Source organism: Micrasema longulum, unplaced genomic scaffold (assembly GCF_059751315.1).
Source record: "Micrasema longulum isolate JH-2025_06_02 unplaced genomic scaffold, ASM5975131v1 h1tg001193l, whole genome shotgun sequence".
Taxonomy (NCBI): domain Eukaryota; kingdom Metazoa; phylum Arthropoda; class Insecta; order Trichoptera; family Brachycentridae; genus Micrasema; species Micrasema longulum.
The window spans coordinates 191,908-211,604 of record NW_028278380.1 but is presented as its reverse complement, the minus strand read 5'-3'; the positions used below and the strand labels follow the sequence as shown (position 1 = coordinate 211,604).

The following is a 19,697-nucleotide window of genomic DNA, read 5'->3' as shown; positions in this document are numbered from 1 at the left end:
TTCATAGACTTTGATTACCACATTATTATAGTAATATAAAAAGAGTTTTTTGTTCGAACATTTTTTTCTTTTTAAAAAACGACAAAAACATAACGTATTATTTTTAATTTTGTTGTTTTTATTTGCCATTGGTAATACAAATTGTCCCAAGGGTCCCAAGGAAACAAATAATGTCTCTCTTTCTATCGCTTACGGGCTTTCTTGGACTTCGGTCGCCCGTAATTTTAACTGTAAGTTTATTAGTATCGAAACACAACATTATTATTTTTATTAAGCCCAAAGCCAGCTTCCTCAAATTAGCTATAGCTAACCAATAGTTTGCTTAGTGAGTTTGGTGTTCGGTCATTTTCATAAATTACGAAAATTGTGTTATATAACCTGTCAACAATATTAAAATTGACAAATTTTATAATAATAAATATGATGTAACATTTTATTTTATGATGGTTTATTTTTTTCTCCAAAAAAATCGAAGAAAACAAGCCCTAAAATCTCTTCTGTAAACTAAACACATGTACACTTTCGTGGGCTCGCTTAATCTATGATGCTTTTTACTTATTTATTTTTAAATCCTAAAATGTGCACCCATAAATATATAAAATGTGTGTGCTAACAATAACGTTTGTTTAATATACACATGTCTGAAAAGACTATATTTTTCTTTTCTCTTTTCTTCAAATATGTTTTTTCCCCATTTCGTAATATTTTTTACCGCCTCGTATAAAATTGAATTTTGTGACTTCGTCTTCTTTCCAAATAAGAGTCTGATAAGAAAAAAGTTTCCTTTTTAATTTGTAAATTGAAAAAAAAGGAGGTTTTAACTAATTACTTGTTTTGTTAATTTTTCTGCTTCGCATAAAATAATTTTGAAATATATTTTTTATTTAATTTTTTCACAAAAACTGGTCAGTTGTGAAAATGATCATATTAATATGGAGAATGAAGACCAACCTAACCAGAGGATAATGCATACTCATGTTAAAATACTCTTTTGATGTATAGATTCCCTGATAATAAATATGATCAAATATGGAACGATTTAATCGATAAATATTAATTTACGTGGGGCGATTTTTTGCAGAAAGCCTGTTTGCACAACGCGGGTTTGAACTGTGCAAGTCAAGCCACGTTTGTAGTCTACAATTGTGAAAGCATTACAATCAGATTATGTGAATATAAGTATAAATGTTTATTTATTTTTAAAAACATTTGTTTACATTTCCATAATTGTATTTCCACGCAGAGCAAAACTTACAAAATCAAATCTAAACTGACATACAACGAGCATATAGATAATACAGTAAATAAATCACTGAAATTACTTGGCTTCATTAACAGAATATCCTCTGATTTTACTAATGTCCGTACCATCAAAACTCTTTATTGCTCAACTGTTCGCCCTCTTCTAGAATATGCCTCCGTGGTCTGGTCTCCATTCTATGTCAATCGCATAAATCACATTGAATCAGTCCAACATCGCTTGCTTCGAAAAATAGCGTGGATGCTTGGACTAGAGAGAGATAATTATTCTTATGCTGAAATAGAGTCAATGTTAAATATTTCTAGTCTACAAAAACGTAGAACTAATATTGACTCCATATATATGTTCGGCATACTAAATGGTATAATCGATGTTCCATCATTACTGGGACAAGTCAAATTCAATATTCCGACTCGTAGATTGAGAAACAATGAAGTACTGTTCATCGATCAGCATAGAACAAACTATGGCCTTAATTCTCCAATGACCCGTCTTTGTCGTATTGTTAACTCAAGACAAGATCTGGACTTTTTTGGTTTAAGTTTACAACGATTTAAACGAGCACTAAATAAATGGTCCAGATCTTGTCTCGATGTCCCTTATGTTTGTCAATGCTTCTTTTCTTTTTTTTAATGTTTTAAACTATTCTTTTATTGTAATATTTAAACCCTATAAATTGTATACATGGACAATGTCCGTTAATAAATAAATAAATAAATAAATTGATATGTTAAACGTTTCCACTGCGTACAGCTAGAACTCTTATAACATTGACATTCGATCTTGAACATTGAAGGACATACTGTTTTATTGTCGTACGTCCAATGTATTTATTAAATTGCTAGGCTGACAGATTCAAATATTATCCAACTAATGTTATAGGCAATTGTTCAGTATGATGCAAATCTTAAATTCAGCACAATAACATTATCATTATTAGATAACATAATGCAAAAAACACAAAAATAATTGTAGCAAACATTAGTATAACTGACAACTTAATGCTTATCGGTTTCGAGAAGTACCCTTCTCTTCACTAGTCGATGCTTATATTAACCGTTGCACTAAGAAGTGGTTATATACTAATATTTACTAACATAAGTTGAAGTGTTCAACCACAAAGTTAATACATCATTTAAACATAAAAAAAACAGTATTTGAAATGTATGCACCAATTTTTTATGTAGATAAATAAATCCACAATTTAAATCTTCAAAAAAATATATTCAGATCGATAATTTTCAGTAAAATTTAAATTGGCCAAGCAGTATTCTTTCAAAATTAACTTAAAAATTAATGATGTTGCGCTTTTTTATGTTTCCGATGTATTCAAAAAACAAAAGCACGAATTATTTAACATAACAAAGAAAACAACCTTTTCAACATAAAATAATAAATAAGTGAAATTCATTTATAGTCATGTGATTTAACATTAGGTATGATGAACATTTTTTGTAATAATTACAAAAACCTACAAAAATAGTATTTTGTTCAAGTTACACTCTAACTTTATTTGACATAAATACGTAAGTTATTGCTTTTATTGCTTTCTCTTTTTTTGAAAAGCATATGAAATTATTTGAAAATTTACTTAATCAAATTTTTGTTCACTTCAAAAAATATCATATCGGCTGGTAGCGCAATACCCAATCTGCCATATAACAAGTAAAAAGTAGTTGAGAAGATACATTAAGAAAATAGAAACGCCGGTCTTATTAAATTAGTTAAACAAATAGATTTGAACATAAAAAGAGAAGCGTATTTAAACATTATAATAGAACTAATAAAATGTAAAATAACATCAATCAAAACGGATAGCACAGCATCGTATTTGAATGTTGCCACGACCCACGACCTGGTTTCTCAGCAGTGTTCCACCAGCTGGCTAATTATCACCTTATATTTTTATTATTGTTATATTTTCATGACTTATTTTATCCCTCGAGGTATATCTAATAAATAACATTTATGTTGTTACGTTATCTAAAATGATTTATGCAATGAATTCGTGAATTTTAGAAGTTTGACAGGGGGGGTAACAATGGAATTCATAATATGTACGTTTGATTGACAGCTCAGTTCACATGTTAAACTCACTCCGTTTACTTCCCCATTGCGATAAATGTATGTCACTCTGCACTTGTACAAGTTATCTTTTGTTCTTATACGGTATATAACAAGTTAGTTGTACTAACTTGTGTAAAGATAACCCAATTTCTGTAAATTTATAATCGAAAGCATTGTGAAAAACTTAAATAAAAAGGCGAAATAAAAAACAAATTCAAATGAAAAATTTACCAGAATCTAACAAAATATATATTTGGAGTTATCAGGTAACTTGTAATTTTAGAAGAATAATTCGAAAATGTACGTATCTAGTACTTGCACACATGCATTCACTTATACATATTATTATTCCGCCATAGTTTAACGTGTCAATGACCATACAATTATTATTGTATCGTGCTATTATTTCTCAGTTATTTAAGAGTTTTTCGGACTAATTTACGCCATTTTAATATTAAATAATATTATTTAGCTAAATTAAAGCTTTGCCATGCTTGTATGTACCTACGTATTTACTATTTAAATATAAATATTTAATGTAACAAATAAAAATCGAAATACGATATGATTGATGTTAATGCCCTGTGCACTATTGGTGCGGACTGGGGGAAGAAGAATGATGATGATTAATATACATGTTTTTTTTAATCTAAAAAAAGTCTAAATCGGATTCATGTCACGATCCCGTCTCTCCATTTTCTCAGTAGTTACAATATTATTGTGTAAAAAAAAATACGTTTTAGTGTATTTTTTAAGTATCGTGTCCTTGAGACACATGGCGTCACGACGCTTTGCCATAGATAAATAATATTCTATTTTCTTGGAAATTCCTATTCTTTTTAAAGGATAAGATTCTTCTGAACATAATATGTTAGGTGTCGTTCAAAGAAAGTAATACTTTGATCTTATTTTTGAGTGTAATTTATTTAACCCTACGCATGTGTATAATATACGAGTATGTTTAGTTCTTCCCTTTCGTCGGTCTAATGGTGTTCTTTTTCCCTTTCTTGCAGAAAAGCGCGGCGCAAGGAGCGCGAGGGAGATGGGTCACAAGGAGACCCCAAACTATACCTAGAAGAAGCCCTTTTAGAAAGAAAACTTCCCGAGTTGGATATGAGGCAAGTGGTGGAGATACCCGAAGGAATAGATTATAATGAATGGCTCGCGTCACACAGTGAGTATTAAATAAATTATTTTATCGCCCGCGCCCCTTTGTCCTTCCGTATCTTTGTTTTACTGCGTTTTTTCTACCTTTTTTGCATTTACCTTCATAATGGCATTGGATCAATAGGAACTATAAATAATAATTGGTACCTACCTAGTCTCTGCATTTAATTATTTGTTTGCTTATATTATCATAATATGTTCCTTTTCCTTTTATTCTTATATTATATTTTGACGGTTTTGTTTTGTTGTATTGTAATATGGGTAGTAATAGTAAGTCATTATTTTATTGTCTGTTTTCTGCAAATAGCCATTTAGTCGAAAATGATAGCTCAAAATAAGTTTTAAGTTTGAGTACACATCGTTACTTTTTTGTTGTATTTTTATATTCAAAATGATATTCCACACTTTAAATAATAATATATTGAAATAATGATTAAAAACAAAAGACACATTACGTCACACGTACATGAAAAATAACACGATCAACTTTTTGCTGTTATATATTATTATTAATTTATTATCGAATAAATGAAGCAACCATACCAAAATGTTAGAGGAAGTTTATGTTTGTACGTGCATGCCATATCTATATACTATTCGGTTGATATAGCAGTAAATTTGCCAAATTAGTTTTCTTTTATTATCGGTGGATTTTAATTACGCCATTACGTCGACCTTATGATGATAAAAGATCAAAAATGTTTTTCAGAGTCAGATTTTTTTATATTGCTAGCGTTAGTTGGCATTGCAGCTTTAATCATTTTGCCAGAATGTGTACAAGACCCGCGTTACTGGTTAACGCGTGAAATAATATACAACTGGCCAAAATTCTTGTTAAAGCTTTTGTCATTACGTGATAAGTTTGAATAACCTGTTAACCAAGATTTGACTCTTACAATATACTGGAACCTTTTTTTACACGGTTTCGAAATAGCACGATCCATTTTTTATGCGTTTTTTAAACTTTATTTAACAATGCGTAATTTAGAGCAAAGAAGCAGACGATTAAAAGACTTCCTCATCAAAAATCAAAACTTTATAGTGTAAAAATGTGTTTAACTTTTTTTCTCCTTTTTTATAAATTCGCAATATTATTTTATCTTATAGTTTTATTTTAATGTTAATTTGTTTTTTACGATAATTTTCTGTTATTTTGATTTCTGTTAGAAACTTGTTATTATTGTTTTTGTTAATTTTTGTCTGTAAATTTGAATAAATATAAATATTTTAAATGTGTAATCATACTATTCGTTATTAGTGTACCCTACATTGCTCTTTTACTTGGCGTATGATATAGTACGATAGTAAATAATCTTTGTTATTATTTTTTTATAGTAAATAGTATAAATTTTATATTTGAAGCACTAACTTTGTGGTTATTTATTATTATAAAATAAATAAAACAACTTTGTTTTTCTACCGACCGGTTTCAAGGCTAAAAGGTAAAATAGGATAGAATTCATCATAATTAATTTTATCATAATCATTAACTTTGGAGTTTTATTAAGAAATATCAACAAAAAACATCAATATTATTAGAATTCATTAGTTAAGTATACCTTGATAAAGAAGCTTGTATAGCTTTGAAACTGGTCGGGAGAAAAAATAAAAAATAAGTGGTTAAAAACAAAGTTGTTTTTTTTATTCTATTATTATAGTATTATGGTATTTTGGTGTCATGGTGTATTTGAGAAATAAAATGAAGTTACATCGAACAGAAGAAGTTTTTTTTTTTTTCTAGATTCTATGTCATTATAATTTGATCTAATTAATTTTACTATGTATTTTTATTGTTATTTATTGTGGCTTGACACGGGCATAGCCTAAAAAGCCTTAATAAGTTCATAAATATTTAAATTTGTAATTTAAATTAAAAAAAAAAAAAAAAATTATAATAATAAAAAAATATAAAAAAAATAAGTAAAAAAAATAATTTTGAAATCCCGAATTGATTTTTATGCGAGGAAACCTATCCATTTATTTTTTTACACGGTACTTTGCGGAACGTATCCCCCGTGTAAAAAGAGATTCCAGTGTATTTTTCCGTCTTGTGGTACAATGGTCAGCGCGTTTGCCTACCATGCAAGAGGTCTCGGGTTCGATTCTCAGAATGATTGACACGAAATATTAATTGAAAACGGTGTTTTTACACTCTAGGCCCTGGACTGGCATCTCAACCGTAAGACTGATCATCTTACCTTCGTGTGACGAAAATAATCAAGATACGCTGCGATCGGTGTACCAATACAGATGACAAGTTAGGCTATAACGTGTTATCGCTCTCTTGTAATCCTCGTTCAGTTTTAATTTGTACATACCCACGATACGCAGTTGTTAAATCACTTTTCCACTTGTGTCTTAAAATACATAATATAAAATTAAACATGTGCAAATAATTTGGCAGCAATGACAATTGTGTTTTTTCGTTAGTTTAATGATCGCGCGTGGGCACTTAAGATACAACACTATTTATGATAAATTCGTCGGTGACTCTCGGTCTATCGATGGACTTCCATACATCATCTTTAATATCGTTTCAATTGCTCTCGTAAATGAGAAGGGTCGACTTTCGGGTCAACCATCTTGTTTGTTCAGTTCTCTACCGTAATATTGCTGACGACAACAGTTAATTTGTATGATATGCAAAATGAATCTTACTATGCAAATAATCGCGTAAATTCAAAGCATAACTTCTTTAACGTAAATGCGTAATATACCATCTATCCCACAGTACTTTATTATTTAATTTATAATTGTATTTTTTCACGGGCTCTCCGCCATCCGGTTGTATAAAATATTTGCTTTTACCTTTCCGTCGTGCCTCATTAGTGCAATGGTGCCTACATCCGCTGGATGCTACCATAATTTATTTCATTGCCAGTGTAACGGAATTATTGTACAAAATTTTGCATCGATGTGTGATTTATTTTATATTCTATTCACCATGGTCAGCCGTACATTCAACTCTTGTGTGGCTGTGGTGTAACACGAGTCTACATAGGATACAAGACTTGATATATCTATTTTATTTATTTAAATTATGAAGTTGTATTTTTTGTAATCTTCAAATGGAAATTTTCACACCGGATTTATTTGGAAAATAAAATATGCTGGATTTTAAAACAAACAATATCTATCCTCGCTATGCGAATTTTCACAGGCCATCGAGGCCATTGAGGCCAACTTTGTACCCCCAAGCGCGTTGGCCATAGACAGTTACAGGTGGTAGTCACTTGGTGCCAGGTCCGGACTAAAGGGTGGATGCATAAGAACTTCCCATCCGAGCTCCCGGAGCTTCTGGCGCGTCACCAAAGATGTGTATGGCCTGGCGTTGTCCTGATGAAACACGATTCCTCTCCTATTCACCAATGCTGGCCACTTCTGTTCGATCGCCAGCTTCGAACGGTCGAGTTGTTCACATTAGAGAGCGGAATTGAGCGTTTGTCTATAGGGGAGCAGCTCATAGTAGAGTATTTCCTGCCAATCCCTCCAAACACACAGCAATACCTTCCTGGCCGTCAGTCCTGGCTTGGCCACGGTCCGGGCCGCTTCGTTAGCTTTAATCCACGATATCTGTCGCTTGATATTGTCGTAAGTGACTCACCTTTTATCACCTGTCACCATTCGCTTCAGAAATGGGTCGATTTTGTTGCGATTCAGCAGCGATTCGCAGATGGAAATTCTGTCCATGAGGTTTTTTTGTGTCAGCTCGTGTGGCACCCAAACATCGAGTTTTTTTTTAATCGAGTCTTCTTGCAAATGGTTCAAAACGGTTTTATGATTGATATTCAGCTCCTGGGCGGTGCTACGACTGCTAATATGACGGTCTATCTCGATATTTTCCATGATTTTATCGACATTTTCGACAACAGGCCTGCTAGAGCGTGGAGCATCATTCTCCTCCACTACACCAGAACGAAATCGCTCGAACCATTGTTGTGCAGCACGAACCGAAAGAATATTGGCCCCGTATACATGGCAAATTTTTTTCGTCGTTTTCGACGCGTTTTTCCCTTTCAGGTAGTAACAATGTAAAATATGTCGAATTTCTTCCTTTGAGACCTCCATACTTGACGCACGATAGTTCACGACTGAACCGACCAAACGGAATACTGTCAAAGAAGCGTTTGTAGTAGACACTTACACCTTTACAACGCCGTATCGTATGATCCGATATATAATAATGAACGAGATATACTTAGTTGAAAAAAAAGGGCGCGAAATACAAAATTACTCTTTCCCCAACCTAATATTATATAATTGAAACACATTACATTATGTGTTTTGTTTTTTTTATAGAAAAAAATAAATAAACTGTATGATAGTTTCATCTATATTCATCTATAGTGTCTACCAAAAAATGTGGGCGGTTTAACGTTGTATTTGTTTGCAATTGTACACTATAAATATACTTTTTCGAATTTTCTTATGTGTAGGTTCATTTTGGCTACCAGTTCTAAAATAAATATTTGATTAAAATAAGGTCGAAGATATGTACCGAATATGGAATAGCTTAGGGAAAAAATCTTACTATTTATAATAAAATATTTTATTAACACGATGAAAATTAAAATATTTGGGAACATAGTTATGTAAGTATTATTATAGATAACTTATATTGCGCCATTTTCGTAATATACTTCAAGGGTGCTTACAAAGTGATTTTACGAATAAATAAATTTAATTGAAATTGTTATCTCATGTTACGGATTTATTCAAATGATTTAGAGAACAAGTGGGTTTTAAATTTTTTATCAAATATATATGATATATATAATAAATATAGCTTTAGACCAGGTATTATCGTATCTAGTGAAGCTGCTAGGATTATTTTCTTGCAATTCAATTCGATATCTAATACTTATTTCGTTTTGTTTTGTATTGCATGTGTTTACTTTTATTTTTTGACAATAAACGCCGTATTTTGGCGCTGAACCTGAAAACATACAAATGTCATAATTTTAAACAAAAAGTAAAACAATAGAAAAAATATATTTTCAAAAAAGTGCTCCTAATATGGGATTCTCGGATTTTAAATATTTACATTTAAAATCGATATTTTTACCCCCCTAACACTCAATATGGCACCAATGATGACAGGCCATGCACTGGATCCACTCTTCGCCTTTGATTTCGTGTCTTTTTTAACGATATCCCTTTTCTTTTGCAAGCCTTCCAGTTATGTTTTATGAGGAGTCTGGAATCTGGATACAATCTGGAAAATATTTAGTTCTACTAGAATTCCGTATTAGAAACAATATTCCTAATATGAGGCCATATTCCATATTAGGGTCGCCAAGATATCCCGTATTAGAAACAGGATCAATACAAACAAATATATTCAAATAATAAAATCTACTTTAACTGAAGTTGAAAACATGAAAATTAGAGTATAATATTTAATATTTTCGATCAGTAAAAGATTGATAATAAAGAAAAACTTAAGTAAATATCACATCAGTAAGGCACAAAAACGTAATCACTGTCTCTTATGCTTGTGGTGCGTCCGGCGTCCGGGCGTTTACTAACATCTTTTGGTCGGCCCGGTCGGTAGAAGAGTGGGTACGCTGGGTTATCGAGGGCAGTCTCGCTTAGTCTTAGAGAAACACCGTCCACCCATATTAGGGACGTATTCCATATTCGGTACATCTCTGCTATCTCAGAATTAAAGTATTCTGTTCCGAGAGCCGATTAATAATCTCTAATTACTTAGTTTACCAATAAAATTGGTTTTATGGAGCGTTAAACATGCAAAAGGCATTATATTTTAAATGTTTGACAAATCGACACAAAAAAATACGATTCGATGTACTGCAATGCAAAGTAGGTACACGCGGCCGTATATTAGGTTAGGATCACACTGATCCCATTAAAACCGGCACTGGTCGTATGAGACAATGAAAAGAATTTAATACGCGGTGTAAATTAGCCCATATAACATAAGTACCGTTCCATGCACCGCTCGTCCCCATCTCCAGTTCCCGTCTCCGTACTCGGTCTAGTACTCGGTACTAGATAATCGGTACACTCGGCGACTCGGCGGCTTGGCGGACAGTTTCGTGTCGGCGCATAGCAACTGTAGGAAAGTTACGGCGAAGATTTCTTCAACGCTTTCCAGCGCATATAGATCCCTAGATAACTCGGACTTGGTAATATTGGGGTACTTTCATTTTAAACTAGTTCGAATTTCGAATTCCCACTATACATGCCCTCTGTAGCTGTAAGACGTGTTGGGATTTTCACAAAAATGGCGCTATAAAATTACCGTGGCTTTCTAAGACCCTTTACTCAACTAACTGAATAAAAATTAAAATAAAAATAAAATTCTTGCGAATTAATAAATGGAAAGATTTTATACAAAATACATAAAAACGAAACGTATTTACTAAAAAAGCTGAAATATTTACATGACACATTAATATACGTATCGTCGCGTCGGTGATACCGCCTAAGCTTTTTTTTACAAAAATGTTTTACTGCAATAAATTCGTTATAGGGGGCTAAGAGCCGGCTGTGAAAGTGAAGCGATGTTTCGGAAAAATCTTAAAACCCACTTGTTCTCTAAATCATTTGAATAAATCCGTAGCATGTGACAACAAAATAAATTGTTTTAATTAAATTACAAATTTAAAAGCTTCAATCAAATTTATTTAACAATAGAATCACTATTTAAAGCGCCCCTGAGGTATTATATTACGAAAATGGTGCTATATAAGTTATCCATAATAATAATAATAAGAGCCGTTAGTTTTACATGATTGCTATTTTTACTCTAAATAATGATACTCCAGTGGTAGTTTTGGTTGATTATACTCGTAAGTAATATATTATAATAACAGAACGCTTTTTAGGTTCACCTGCAAAAAAAAAACAATTGACAGTTACGCGGTCCTGCAGTTTCACCGAAGTTATGTACCTTTGTTATGGATTTTGCTGTCTAACATTTGAAATTAGTACGTCTACTGTGTTTTTTTCTTTCTGTATACTTTGTTAAAATATTAATACCATGTTTAAACTTTTTTTCACGTATTATTTGTATTTTTTTTGTTACACAACAAGGAGCGGGTGTCTTAGCCATTACCATGTACCACGTAGGTCGCTGACTATGCTATCTCGTTGTGTGTCTTTAAATGTATGTTCTCCCGTCATACGGAGAAAGGCCGTAACTACCGTTTTTGACAAAAATTATCTGGAATCGGCGAGAAAAGATTAACATCAGTATAAACGTAAAATAATGTGTTTATTAAAATACCTTAAGATAAAAGGGCGCAATTTCACTAAATGTATTTCGGAATTACACTGATTCCGTATTGATTTTTTTTACGAAAATGAAAGGGAAAACCTAAAATGAAAAAAATCGGAGTATTTCCCAAAAATATAATTTTTCAATACAAAACATATTTACTTTTCCAATAAAACATTATGAGTGTTACAAACAAGTATATTGTCCATAAAGCTATGTATGACAAGCTCAAATCTTCACTTTCGACAAAACGCTAATTTATTCAGAATTTACTTTGATGTAGTTTTTTTAAATTTATTTATTTCTAATTTTAAAAAAACCCATCAGGGTTGTATAAACATAATTCAATATGTCAAGTTATTTTATGTCTCGTCCGGTTAGTGTAGTTATCATGTGCTTCTTAATGTTATGGCCTTTCCTCGTAGAATGAAGGCATGGTTGTTTGTGTAAATGTAATTTATCTTTGTAAAATATTTGTAAAAGCCCTATAAGTAAAATCAAATAATAATAATTTGCGTTACTTTCAGCGCTGGCGTTATTTGACCACGTGAACCTGATATACGGTTCGGTGAGCGAGTTCTGCACGCCCGCCCTGTGCCCCGATATGGCCGGCCCTGGAGCGCGCGTGTACCCTTGGTTCGACGAGAAGGGCAAGAAGACCCGGGTGGCTGCCGCCCAATACATAGACTACGTCATGACATTCACACAGAAGACTGTCAGTGATGAGAATATCTTCCCAACCAAATATGGTAAGAACTAACTTACTCCTTTTGAATCTGAGCACATACATTGAGTTTTTCTCGGTTAATGTGCTGTGTGTCATTCGCACTTTTCGGATTGCGTTGCAGCGTTCATCGTCAGGGTTAGTGTAATTTGCTTATGTATTTGTGTAATCTTGTGTACTTTGAATTTGTACCATGTCGCAGTCAAAGCTATTACATATTTTGGAGAGTAATAATTTTTATGTTCCTGATGGATATCTCCGATGGCATCAGCACATACTGTGTTTTATCTCCCGGCTTCCAGAACCGACCTGCCTCTCATTATGCCGATTAGAAGAGCAGTCAGGCAGCTAAACACGAACCCTTTCGTGATCAACATCTTTCACACCAGTAAAACTATTAAAAGGCGAATACTCTTGCTGTCCGAGAGTATTATGCCTTCATAATATCGAGCCATTGCTCGAGGATTCCTGGCCTGGCCTGATATGTTGTCCCAATTTAACGCCTTAAATATTTGTTTTATTTGTAATGTTATTCTTGTACAAAAAAATTAAAATATATTAAGCAACTTTTAATTCTGAAATTTGTGTGTCATGTCATAATGTATGTTTTACTGTAGAAATAAATTTGGAATTACTCGTTGCCGATTTTATCGCTTTTGCGATATCTTCAAGACTGGTATCTTTATTATAAAATTAAATCTATCTTTACAAAATCAGTAAGAATAAAGATTAAAATTTAATAATAATTAAATGAAATTATTTTTGTCAGAATTACCTTTTTACATAGTGTTACTGGCTAAATACAAGAGTTTATATGACATTATTTGAATGAGTTTAAATACATTATCTTGTGGTGGCTTTATTTATGCTTTACTGACTGCCACACGGTACTAATCCTAAGTACCTAATATATTACACGAACATCACAGATTATATCAACCCTGATGATGGACGATCCCTGTGAAAATCTTAGTATGTTAGTTCAATAGCATTTTGTTTATTTTTACCTTTTAAATTTTACTTATTTGAAATCCAGTACCTTTAAGAAATGTATATTTTCATTGTTCACATAAGAAAAAACTCTTGTCTCGTTGAAAAAAAGCATTGTAATAGCAATAATTTTTGACTGCCTCCATGGTATAATAGCAGTCGCTTGCCCATTTTACCACGGGGACACAGGCGTTCCGAGTTCACTACCCGATGAGATCGCAATAGTTAATATCTGATTTTTTCTGAAGCCCGAGTATGCCTGTACCGTAAATCACTATCGTAATTCTGCCTCCCGATCAGAAAGGTTCCGTTTGTTTAAAGGTTTAGTTGTATTGCAAAAAAATGTTTTTACTCACACACATAGGTCACTGCCTTGTCCGATCAGGTAGATGAATTTTCAAAAATAGAAAAATTATAATGGTTTTCCACTTCTGGCCCAAAAACTTGCCACTAAAACTTCAATATTTTGTATAGGCGTGGAAGATACAACATTTCATAGAAACTAATGAGACCTTGTGTGATTTGGTGATAATTTTTTTAATGTTTTTTTTGTTTGTATCAATACTATGCTTTTGATGGAGCTCTAAAAAAGTTTATATTGAGTCGTAGTCATTTTATAAAAAACAGTTTCTTTAAAAATTGTGTATTATGTAACATCATGGAGTATTTAATATGATTAACCAATGACTCATTGACATTGACCTTTTAACCTATCAACTTTACATATTCGATTAATTCATTAACATGTTGGCACAAATTAATTTTCAGAACTTCTTAACAGTATTATTTTAACATATCTAACAAATTATTGTAAAAAAAAAATATATATATTTGAATACAGAGAAAATAGTCAGTCAAGCTATATTTTAGAAACATTTTATATTTTCTTGATTTTGCTTTTATATTACTTCACATTTGGAATATAATGTTACTATTGTTGAGGACAGCAGTATGCTAGATAAATGAGGAAGTTCAGTGGTTTTAAAAAAATTAAATTGTTAGTAGACTATCAAACTAAGCCAAAATTAAAAAAAAAAAAAAATTTATGTGCCGTATTATCAGCACTATGTTTTTTTTTATTTGAAATTACTCCGCCTGTGAGGTCACAAGTTCTCTTTGGTGAGTTCTGCTAATTGGTGAGTTGGCTCAGCGTAAATCGTAAATATATCACACCACTCTGTCTTAGTTGATTCGGAAGAACTAGTGACATCGTTCAAAGTAGTTAATTTTTATTGAAATATTTTTTATATACATTTTTTTTACTCATTTTCAAGAAACCTTACTGCACAATTTAATAATCTAATTTTCCATAGCATTGAACTTCATCGTTGTTTTTAAATGATCAATCAATAAACCCAAATGTTTAGCGAAATTAGTAACAAACCTTTAAATAAAACAATTTATTTTGTCATTTAATGCTAAAGATTTATTCAAATTATTAAAAAATTTTAAAAATATTTATTACATCACATATGTAATTAAATATTAATGTACAATTTAGTCTTGTTAAAATGGTAAAAAATGTTTTGTCAATTGGTTTCTTTTATGTTCTTGTTATATTATTTAAGTACTAAAAACATGTTTTTAAAATTATGTTAGTAAATTAAAATATAAAAACGAATCCTCATAAAAAAAAGAGTAATTATTTTCTAAATCCGACACTAAGATATTCATATATTATTGTTCCCCCTCATTAATTGGTATTTCAATGCTGTGTTATGCACCGTAAGGTTTCGGAAAAGAGAATGATGAGGTTAATGAAGTTAATTTTGTTCTCCCATATAATACGACATATTTTGTTCTTTCAGCAAATGAGTTTCCTACATCATTTGAGAGTATAGTCCGTAAGATCCTGAGGTTACTGTTTCACGTGGTAGCGCACCTATATGCTTCCCACTTTAGGGAAGTAGCGTTGCTCCGCATACACGCTCACCTCAATCTAACCTTCGCACACCTCACAGCCCTCAACAGGTAACTACAAACTATTTTTTATTTAAATTTACAGCTGGATAGCGATGACCACCACAGTGATGTTTTAGTAAAAAAAGCATCCAAAAAAAAGTGAGTGGTGGGTGTTTTTTTTAACGAAGACGAACGCAGACAAAAAGCAGTACATGAGATATACCATTTTATACATATACTTCAATTTTATTTACAAAGTAAAATTGGGTTTTATGCCAAAAACAGAATATGCATACATTTTATTTTTCTAAAAATGTTCAATTACAGGTTACTGACAAAGATACTTTAAATTTTCATACAAACATACACATTTTTGTACATAAATATCGATTTTACTTTATATACAGTCGAAGATAACACTGTTGACTTTCGTTTATAATTGCCCCCCATCAAAAGCTGTCTCCCTCTTACAAATAATAATAATAATAGTTTTGCTATATGATTTAATATTTATATGAGTTTTATTCACTTTCCAGGCAATTTGGCCTCATAGATCCCAAAGAAACCGAAGTATTGCGCGACCTGGAGATAGCGCTCCGGCTCACCTCAGAGGGCGGTGAAGCGGTGGCGGAGGAGGGGTGCGGGGTGGGGGTGGACGGGGACGCCAGCCTGCGGCCGATCGTGGAGCAGCCCGGGGTACGGCCTGCCCCAGCCTAGGGTCCCCCCCCGCCGCCCCTGCTGCCTGCCGCCTGCTGCCTGCCTTATCACGACCTGTGACCCCGCAGCAGGACCGCGGACTGACTTCTGTGATCTGATAGGTCGCTCCCTGTAGAGCTCTATCTAACGGTTCATCCCTTTCTTTCTCAATTTTCTTCCAGACTCCGTTCTTTTTTCGGTAAATTTAATTTAAACCGACTAGTTTTTCTCCTCTTTCAAGTAATTACTCCATTACCTCTTTTTACACGATTTAAAAATACAAAAATTAAAAATAATTTTCTAACATTTAACAATGTGTAACAGTAATATAGACTGTTCGTTTTGGAATTCCCTACATTGCTCTTTTACTTACTAGGCGTATAGTATATCTTGAGGTAATTACAAAAACTAGGTTACTTCAAAATTAGGATTTTTAAGTTAACCACTAAAACACATCTTTCTCCATGAACACTACAAATAGAAAAGTCATGATGCATTTAAACAATAATACGAAGATTTGAATGCACAACTGTTTTATTTGTAGCATTCATGGAGCAGGATTTAAAAATGTGTTTTTAGTGGTAAGCTAAAAAAATGCTGATTTTGAAGTAACTTAGTAATTACCCTACGATATATGAAAGTGAATAATCTTTATTACTATTTTTTTTTCTAATTATTTTGTTGTTATGCTATATTTTTAATAAAATTAAGGCACAATATAATAATTTAACTTTTTTGAAATCCCGAATCAATTTTTACACAAGGAAACCTATCCACTGTTGACTTTTCTTGATATTTTTTTTTTACACGGTGCTGCGTGCAACGTGTCTCTCGTGTAAAAAGAGGTTCCTTTGTAATAACTTAATTAATAGAGGTAGAAAAACAAAAACAAGCCGCATAAATTCTTAATATACATTTTAGTTTGGAAGTCTGTTGTGATTAGCAAATGTTTGGACCGTCTGCCCTATTTAAATGAGTACATAACTGGCAGGGACAAATTGCTCTATTGTGTTTGGTTATTTAATAATTTACATCAGGGTTTTCATGAATAGTCTGCATTGAACTAACCAATTTTGAATTTGTATCATATTTTGAAATCTTTGTTATCCTTCGTGAAAAACATCTTTATTTTAGCAACCCTGTCAGTATGTGATGCGTGTGAGTGTCATTTTTGTTTTTACTCATTTTTTTCTGTTAAGTTCAGTTTCAAACTTATCCTCCATAAGAATTGTTGTGAAAATTAAAAAATGACACCGCTAGCATCCTCTATTCTTTACTTTAAAAAAAAATCTCGTTTCTGAAATGAGCTAGTGTGATATATTGATTTAATTGCTTAGAAAACCTTCCATGGTTACTTATCTAAATACTAAAGTTATATATTTTAATTAAATGTAATGTTTGCCTATGAAAAAGATTTTAAAAATGAAAAGAATGAAACGTTACGATAATGGTAAAAGTCTAAATCTATGTAAGTTGAATTTATATATAAATATATATATATAATTAGATGTAAATATGTAGTGTCGGAAGAATAACATGTATATTAATGGTAGACCACTGGGCTGCGAATAGTAGAGGGCCAGAAGTGCTTAGTGCCTGAACATGACCAATGGGGCAACTCTCCAGTGCTCGTGACATTCACCATCTCTCCCACATGTTTACGTTCCTCTCCCGATGGTTCACTATCGTCGTATACTGGCGCATTACTTGTCCACGGATGGTAGACCACCGGGCTGTGAGTAGAGGGTCGGGAGTGCTCAGTGCCTGAACATGGCCAATGGGGCAACTCTCCAGTGCTCGTGACATTCACCATCTCTCCCCCATTGTTCACGTTCCTCTCCCGATGGTTCACCATCATGGTGCACTGGGGCATAACTTGTGCATGGATGGTAGACCACCGGGCTGTGAGTAGAGGGTCAGGAGTGCTCAGTGCCTGAACATGGTCAATAAGGTGACTTTCAACTGCGCATGGCTTCCGCCGTCTCTCCCGCATTGTTTACCACTATTGCGCGAAGGCACAACTCGCACAATAATAGTAGACCAATAACAGGCTGCGAGTAGAGGGCCATAAGTGCTTGGTGCCTGAATATGGCCAATGAGGTGACTTTCAACTGCGCGTGGCTTCCACCGCCTCTCCCGCATTGTCTATCACTATTGCGCGAAGGCACAACTCGCACAATAATAGTAGACCAATAACAGGCTGCGAGTGGAGGGCCGGAAGTGCTTAGTGCCTGAACATGGCCAATAAGGTGACTTTCAACTGCGCGTGGCTTCCGGTGTCTCTCCTGCACTGTTTACCACTATTGTGCGAAGGCACAACTCGCACAATAATAGTAGACCAATAACAGGCTGCGAGTAGAGGGCCGGAAGTGCTTAGTTCCTGAACATGGCCAATGAGGTGACTTTCAACTGCGCGTGGCTTCCACCGTCTCTCCCGCATTGTTTACCACTATTGCGCGAAGGCACGACTCGCACAATAATAGTAGACCAATAACAGTAGGCTGCGAGTAGAGGGCCGGGAGTGCTTAGTGCCTGACCATAACCGATGGGCCCACACCCGCACAGACTTCACTTTCCCCTCCATACCTTGCCACACATGATCAAGCCATTGCACTCGCATCAGGGGAGTTCATATTCTTTAACTTACAATAAATTATGACAAAGTGACCTTTAGCAGATTGGTGTGTGTAAATGAATAATTGTTTTAATTTTTCAAACTAAGGTTCTTTGTGAAATTAAATAAATTCCGAATAATTTTTTTGTAAAATAGCGCGATGTTGTTACTGATGAATCATCTTAGTTAGGATCCGCGATACTACGTTTGTTGATTCGGCGTAGAGGTTGACCTAGTCGCTTGTACTTAAATATTCTAGTGGCTCCTTTTAGATTAGCAATGCATCGGTATTTAGAAACCAGTTTGCTTTTTTATTTCCATAATAAAATAGAGTAATACACAACACAGTAGTGTTTGTTGTTTGATTGTGTGACACATTTGAATTAAATGCTAAATAAACATTTCGCGAAAATAATTTATTTTGTATACCGAACACTTTATTTTTCTAATTGAATATTTATAGAAATATCTAATTTCTTTGTAATTCTTGCACCTTTGCAATATCAAGGATGTAATGGAGCAATGTTTATCCTTCACGTATGGTTAGGAACTTTATGGGCTTGTGGCAGAATTAATAACTTTACTTTGTTTTACTATTGTACACCTCACTTTGTATGTTCAGGTTTTCACACAAAGCTATAAATGCCTACCTGGTATTTGTGTATTACTCCTGGTTTATAATGTTCTTACTAAAGTGATAACTCTCCCAGAATATTAATACCTGTCAATTATTGTAAGATGATACATCATCTTCTAATACTTCGCCGTGAAATCATTTAATTCTTCGGAACCATTTTCCATGTTCCCTTTTTTAATTACTGATTATTTATAAAATAATCCAGCATCCCAAATATTACAATTTTGATGCATCTTTATCTGGTCTAGATACAATTTTTTGGTTGTTCCTTATAGCTTTGAATTTGTTTAGTTTTTTAAATTGTAAAGTTTGTATTAGTTGCATTGTGATCTGTCTTATAGGTGATTATGTGGTAAGCGCAGATTTTGTAAATAATATGTTAAATAAGTTATTTTT

The 19,697-nt window shown here is 33.1% G+C and overlaps 1 protein-coding gene across 1 annotated transcript in view; it reads left to right on the top strand.

The window, feature by feature from the left end:
• Positions 1–16,343, top strand: part of Mob2 (MOB kinase activator 2) — a 133,891-nt gene extending 117,548 nt beyond the window's left edge. Inside the window, 5 exon segments of the mRNA XM_088234093.1 lie at positions 4,342–4,502; positions 12,266–12,487; positions 15,261–15,423; positions 15,891–15,972; positions 15,975–16,343. Coding sequence (XP_088090219.1) covers positions 4,342–4,502; positions 12,266–12,487; positions 15,261–15,423; positions 15,891–15,972; positions 15,975–16,169 — 823 coding nt within the window. The 3' untranslated portion in view covers positions 16,170–16,343.
• Positions 16,344–19,697: the final 3,354 nt, after the last annotated feature.